Below are 6,886 nucleotides of genomic sequence, written 5' to 3'. Positions count from 1 at the left end.
CACAGACGTTAGAAACAATTAACATATTTTTTTTTTTTTTTTTTTTTTTTTTTTTTTTTTTAATTTTATTTTGGGTTTGATTTGTGGAGATGTCATGAGTCTTGTACTTTGTATATATACAGCCTATTGAACAAAATTAACTAAAGAAAAATATAATTTATATATTTTAGATTTTTTTTTTCTTCTTTTGGGGATAAAGTATATTTTAAAACAAGCTTTAATAGTATAATGTCAGTGATCAAGTTTATGTAAAGTGTATAGAACAATGTTCTAAACATTAGCCGCTAAGAGTTAAGACAACCAAAACCACTTGAATTCTATATTTAACATTATACTTTAATATCTACAATAATAAATAAATATTAGAGAAACACAATTAAAATAAACAAATATATCTGTATTTTTTTGTTAAAGGATCTTTATATATTTTATATGGAAGAAAATATCCATTCTATATATTTACTTCTATATAAATAGTCATATTCAAAATTTCAATCTATTTCATAGGAATACTTTTTCAGTATATCTAAGAATTCAACAACAAAATTTCATGCATGAATTTGAGTTCTTTATCATAAATAATTATTTATTTATTTTTTAGACAAACTTTTTTTTTGTTAGTCATTTCGCAGTGTTGTTGATTTTTTTTTTAACATAATAATAATTGAATGAATTTATATTTGTTATTACAAAAGAAAATTGTTCATGGTTGCGTAGGTGTTATCATCTGAACTAAAAGTAGGATGCAATTTAGATAACCAAGATATAGAATTGACAAGGACGTGATCGTTTTTCTCGCTTTCATTCTTCACCAACCGCGATTTTGGGGTTGGTGGTGGGGTCGTTCAGAGTTGGTGCAAGAGTTGGTGGAATCATCCTATTCGGTTCATGTCCGATTAAGTCACTTTTTCACCAACCCCGGTTCGGTTCGGTTCGGTTCGCTCGTTTTCTTACCTACCCCGTCGGTCCGGTTTAATTAGCTATCTTCCGTACCCAGACTTATTGAAAGAAGTGATGAATGGGCATTGCTTAAAAAACTAGAGGGCATCATTGTTGATATCGGCCCATTCAGATAATAAGTCTCTTCTTAGTCAAAAACGAATCACAATTTTATGTCCAAATCCAAAATGCATATTGTACTAACTTACATTATATTTACAATACTTGAGAATTTAAAAGTGTTTTAGTAAAATGCAGCGGAAGCTGCAGAACAATCAAAGAGGAGGAACACAAAATCATGATGATTGATAGAAAGATAAATTAATTTGATACACGAAGAATACGTATAATGTAATTTATAAGAAGGTATGACTCAAATATTATACATTATTATTTAGTATCCTCGTATTGTATTGACATGCGACATTTGAAAACGTACATGAATCGGTGTGTACCATTTTATTCCCATTGTTGCCGCAGTAACATGCATGGGAACACCATTATTAAATTATTGACTTATTATTCTATAAATATATATATATATATATATATATATTTATAAAAAGATTTTTCGTTTACTTTTTGATATATAAAGATTCTTGTAATTATCTAGTCATAAACAATATCTTGAATTTGCTCTGCCAGATCATTGTTTCATACTTATTGCATTTCAATTATCTGTACACAGGACACATCCATATATAGACCATAGTTTCTAGCTTTTTTTTTTTTTTTTTAAAAAACCTTTTTCGTGTCTTACACTTACAAAATTACAATAAAAAGAAAAATTGATGCTCCTTATTTCTAAAAAAAAGTAGAAAAAAATAACATTCATGATTTAATAAATTACGACATCCCTATGGAGGGAAATAGTATAAGCGAAATTGACCTAAGGGGGAAACAAAGACAGTAGAAAATGGCTGGAAGAATATACGAGTGAACCTAACGTTCACATGCTTCTATGTGTCACTCTTCCTCCAACACACTTTATCATTTCTTTGTCTTTGCTGTCTTTTGGTCCATTAATCATTTAATATTTCCCCACTCATTTAATTACTTTATCTTATACAACTCATTACTATATTTTATGTACCATTTTTTTAATAATATATCAAACCGTTACAAGTTAAAATCTATACATATTTGTAAAAAGCAGTCTAACGTTTTGTTTGAATTTGAAAGAAAAAAAAGAAAAGAGAGAGAGAATGGTGGTAAAGTTGTTTTGATCTAGCCACCGCCGGATTTGGTTTGAGAAAAGGTCGGCCGGGATATAAATGGCGGCGTGGAAGTCGTGGATTGTGGCGGAGAAAGCACGGAGATGTGTACGGACGGTGTTCTTTATAACAGCAATGATGGCGTCTCTGTTAGCTTCGTCTTTGCCGGTTCTGATCACGGTGGCTGATGTTGTGGTTCCTTGCCTCATCGTCTCTAGCATCACGTGCCTCACGTGCCACTCCACTGCAGAACAACTTCGTCTGTATAGTTTCAAGAGCTCTCTCATTGATGTACCACCCATCTCCTTCCTTAGATCTCTCGTCATTCTCTGTACGTATTACTCCAAACACACAAATGTTTTCATATGTATGTATGTGGTTTCTTGATTAATTTATTACGCTTCCACTGATGATGATGATGGTGGAACAGGTCTCTCTTGGGTCTGTGAAGACACAAGATTAGCTTATGGTATTTATCTTGAAACTGTGATGCTATCTTCCTTTGGAGGGATACTTCTTGTTTTGGTTAAAACTTGTGTTTTCACTATGAATTCTCATCTTGAGGCTAAGGTCTACAACCTCAAGATCTCATGGGGTATGCCAGTTTTGCTACTATCCTCTGCTGTTTTTGGCCTAGCTCATGTTGTGGTTGCTTATCGAAAAAGCTGTGGAGCTAGAAGGAAGCTAATGTACCACAAAATTGACCAAGAAGCTGTAAAAATACTAATGCTTTCTTGTTTTTCCACTTGTTAGCTTGAGGTTTTTGTGGTTAGAGCTTAGTAGCTTACTCTTTTCTCTATGGTGTATGTGCAGGTTCTCTCATGTAAATCTGGTTTCTCAGGTTACAAGAAGGCTCATCGTCAATCTTTCACTCGGTCAAACTGCAAACTCTTAACCTATGCTGGTGAATTCAGACAAAACTCTTTCAGGGGAACATCTTTGGACAGAGAGGAGCTGCAACCAAGACTGCTTGCAAATGCTGACAGTTTATTCATCAAGATTCAAGGCTTAACTGTCCATTACAAGCAGTGTACTTCACAGTCTATTCCTCCTCATACTCCGTCCATTACCGTAAATGGTTCTGCTGTGGACATGAATGCGAGTAGGCTGAGAGTACTAGACAAGCAGATGTCAAACTTAACCTCTCAAACTCAGAGCAGTCATTTGCATCGAAGCTACACTATTCAGCCCGATAGACCATCGTTATATGATCCTCTGCTAGCCAGTTACCAAACCACACCCATTAGCTTGTTCATTAAGGATGATATAAATCAAATGGTTTCTATCAATCATGGGGATAATTTGGAGGGAAATGAGGATGTTGGTATAGTTCTAGTCCATGGATTTGGAGGAGGAGTCTTTTCATGGAGACATGTGATGGGAAATTTGTCTCATCAGCTCGGTTGCAGAGTTGTTGCATATGACCGGCCTGGTTGGGGATTGACCTCTAGGCTTATCCGGAAAGATTGGGAGAAGAGAAATCTAGCAAACCCTTATAACCTTGAAAGCCAGGTTGGTTTCTTCATATATGTATAACTGTTGAATATGTTCTGTATAAGTTGTGAAAGCTTCTTCATTCTCCCATCTCTTTTGACATATTTGATTCACAGGTCGATCTACTACTTTCTTTTTGCTCCGAGATGGGATTTTCTTCGGTGGTACTCGTTGGCCACGACGATGGCGGTTTGCTTGCTCTCAAGGCCGCAGAAAAGATACAAGCATCTACCTTAAACTGCAATGTAAGAAACAGATCCTTTAGAAGCTTATGACTTTGGTATGTTACTGCCCTTGACTATATCCTTGTTGCTTACAGATCACAATCAAAGGAGTGGTTTTGATAAACGTTAGCTTATCAAGAGAAGTAGTTCCTGCTTTTGCAAGGATACTTCTACATACTTCACTCAGGAAGAAGCACTTGGTGCGTCCTTTATTGCGAACCGAGATAACCCAATTGGTGAACCGACGTGCATGGTGTAACACCACCAAGCTAACCACTGATGTCACGATGCTCTACAAGGTAATAACTAGTCTCACTTTATAACCATCCGTAAAGCCATTTGGGATTATGCAGCTACCTTTACTTAATGCCTTTCTTGTGGGGTTAAACATTTCAGGCTCCTCTATGTTTAGAAGCTTGGGATGAAGCACTCAATGAGATAAGCAAGTTATCATATGAGATGATACTTTCACCTCACAATGCATCAGCTCTGTTGAAATCCATGGGAGATCTTCCATTTCTAGTTGTTGCTGGGGCTGAAGATGCTCTTGTTCCTTTAAAATCCTCAAAAGCTCTGGCTTCGAAACTCACCAATTCTGTAAGTTTAATATTCTCCCAACAAGAGTTTCATAACTTGGTTTTGCTATCCTGAATCTAAATCTATGTATTTGTGTTTGTGTGTGCGCACAGAGACTAGTAGAGATCTCAGGTTGCGGCCATCTGCCACATGAGGAGTGTCCTACAACACTTGTTTCCGCTCTCGGTTCCTTCATTTGCAGACTGATACCTAAACTACCAAACTCCTAAACAACATAAAACCATACCAAGCCACATAAAACCATCCCAGAGAAATGAAACAACGTCTGCAAGATATCAATAGTTCTCTACGCAGGAATATGACTCTTCGTGGTTCAGGCATCAGTATATTCTTAAACGGATCAACACTCCAACCAAAATTGCTAAAAAGAACCTTACTTCGGATCCTTTTATCTTCATAAAAGTTGGAGCTATGGCATTCAACTAGGCCAAGTGTATATTATCAGCCCAACTTTCTCAAACGCAACCTGTCTTTTTCTAATGAATATGTATATATGATTCCTGTTCAGAGAAAATACAAATCCTTACCAATGTAATTTGCTGTCATGCTTCTCTGGTGATGAACCGTTACTTTGATAATACAAACAAACCAGTCAGAAATGGTTTTTAGAGAATCATTCGAATACATGTTGAAAGATAGAGATAAATCGACTCAAGTCTCTAACAGAAAAGTACGCCAATAGAACAATAATAAGCAAACGATCCTAAAAGAGCTCTCTAGCGTCTTATCAAACACGACTCTCGGAATACTTAAGAAACAGATTAAAGGGGGAAGCATGACAAATGCGGTAACTATTATTCCTTGGCGGATTTGTTGATGAGAGACTTGTGGATGTGAGGGATGACTCCACCACCAGCAATAGTTCCTTTGATGAGGGTATCGAGCTCTTCATCTCCACGAATCGCAAGCTGTAAGTGCCTTGGCGAGATACGTTTCACCTTCAGATCCTTGCTCGCGTTACCAGCCAACTCCAAAACCTCTGCAGTCAGATACTCCAGTATTGCTGCTGTGTAAACAGCTGCAGTTGCTCCAACCCTTCCATGAGCAGTTGACCTAGTCTTCAACAGACGATGCACCCTACCCACCGGGAACTACACAAAGGAACCACTATTAGCCACAAAAAGAGAGTAAAGTAAAACACTAACTGTAACGTCTATCAATCATTAGCAAAAGAGAGTATAAAAATCTGAGAGCCACAAACATCAAACAGTATAATGAATTTACGAATGAGAAACCTCAGAGCTTCAGCAACAATAATGGTACAAGGAAACCACACCTTGTTGAACCAAATTAAGCTAACAAAGTGACTCTCAAAGAAGCATAACAAAGTGACTATTCCTAGCTGAATATTCAAATCTCTATCCAAGAGAAGACTCCGGATTCATGAAGTATAGAGAGCAAATTAGAGAAAGACCCAATCAGGGCGAATCAAGAGATCGGGGTCGATATCAACCACAAAAGCTCAACGAAGCAAATCTCCAACAGGTTACACAATAGAATACCAAATCTCGCATCCCAATGTCACTATTTCATAGCTTTAAGTATATAAAAAAATCTAGCTCAGAAATTTAATCGATCCAACACTTTCAAAACGCGATCTACTCATCGTTACCAGTTCGAATATAAAGGAAACACACACTAATTAGGGAGATTAGAGAGTGAGAATGAATACCTGTAGACCAGCTCGAGAAGAACGAGTGATAGGTTTCTTCTTGTCCTTATCCTTGTCGCTGCCGCTGGGTTTCCCCATAATCAAACCCTTAGCACCTTTCCCCGACATTTTCCCGCCAAAAGTCTCACAGTAAAAACGCTTCGCAGATAAGAAAAGAAAAGGAGATTTTAGATCGCACCAGGATGAAGAAGACGCAGATGAGAGAGAGAGAGAGAGAGAGAGAGAGAGAGAGAGAGTTCCCAGATACAAAACAAGAGAGAGAGAGAAAAAGAAGTCGGTTTATGTTGACTGTTCTACCCTTCTCCCCCAAACCTAATTACACTTCCCACCGCGGAAAATTAAAAGCCCAGGCCCAAACGTAAAGTCAAATTGTATAGTAAATGACAAATTCAGTCCCCATATTTTGCTTTATATTAAAAACAACCCCTGAAATACTTGACTGGATTCGAGAGAGATAGAGTGAAGAGATTCATTCTTGTTTGTTTTTTTTTCTCTGTATATTTTTTCAAGTCTGATAAACAAAACACAGCAAATCAAGAGACAAGAGCTATATATTATAGAGGCTTGCTTTTATACGCTCTTAAGTATCAGATGGTTTCTCTGCGGTTTTCCCTTCTTTGTTGATGTGAAAGCCTTCAATCTTCTTTGAAACTTCATCCACGCTATGCTTCACTCTCCTCGAGCTTGTTTCGTTCTCTTCGGGGTTCGCAGGTGTTGTTTGCCAGATTCTGATGGTTCCGTCTTCA

The 6,886-nt window shown here is 37.0% G+C and overlaps 3 protein-coding genes across 4 annotated transcripts in view; 1 reads left to right on the top strand and 2 right to left on the bottom strand.

Annotated features, from left to right (window-relative positions):
- LOC104778197 lies at positions 2,107-5,081 on the top strand. The gene is made up of 7 exons (XM_010502588.1): positions 2,107-2,484; positions 2,584-2,867; positions 2,967-3,665; positions 3,764-3,892; positions 3,967-4,170; positions 4,268-4,468; positions 4,561-5,081. The coding sequence occupies exons 1-7, from the start codon at positions 2,214-2,216 to the stop codon at positions 4,675-4,677; spliced, it is 1,905 nt and encodes a 634-aa protein (XP_010500890.1). The 5' UTR covers positions 2,107-2,213; the 3' UTR covers positions 4,678-5,081.
- On the bottom strand, positions 5,025-6,395 carry LOC104778198 (probable histone H2A variant 3). Its single transcript, XM_010502589.2, has 2 exons — positions 6,141-6,395; positions 5,025-5,559 (listed from the first exon to the last, which is right to left on the bottom strand). Exons 1-2 carry the CDS (start codon positions 6,246-6,248, stop codon positions 5,263-5,265), a joined length of 405 nt encoding a protein of 134 aa, XP_010500891.1. The 5' UTR covers positions 6,249-6,395; the 3' UTR covers positions 5,025-5,262.
- LOC104778196 (serine-threonine kinase receptor-associated protein-like) overlaps positions 6,529-6,886 on the bottom strand; it is a 3,209-nt gene continuing 2,851 nt past the window's right edge. Inside the window, exon 8 of one of the 2 annotated variants that reach the window (XM_010502587.2) lies at positions 6,529-6,683. Coding sequence is in view for 1 of the 2 variants with exons in the window: in XM_019243960.1 (XP_019099505.1) it covers positions 6,721-6,886 (166 nt within the window). In the remaining variant the exon portion in view is untranslated. The other variant, XM_019243960.1, reaches the window with a different exon arrangement.

Source organism: Camelina sativa, chromosome 3 (assembly GCF_000633955.1).
Source record: "Camelina sativa cultivar DH55 chromosome 3, Cs, whole genome shotgun sequence".
NCBI classification, from domain to species: Eukaryota; Viridiplantae; Streptophyta; class Magnoliopsida; order Brassicales; family Brassicaceae; genus Camelina; species Camelina sativa.
This window is presented reverse-complemented; position numbering and strand designations above follow the sequence as displayed.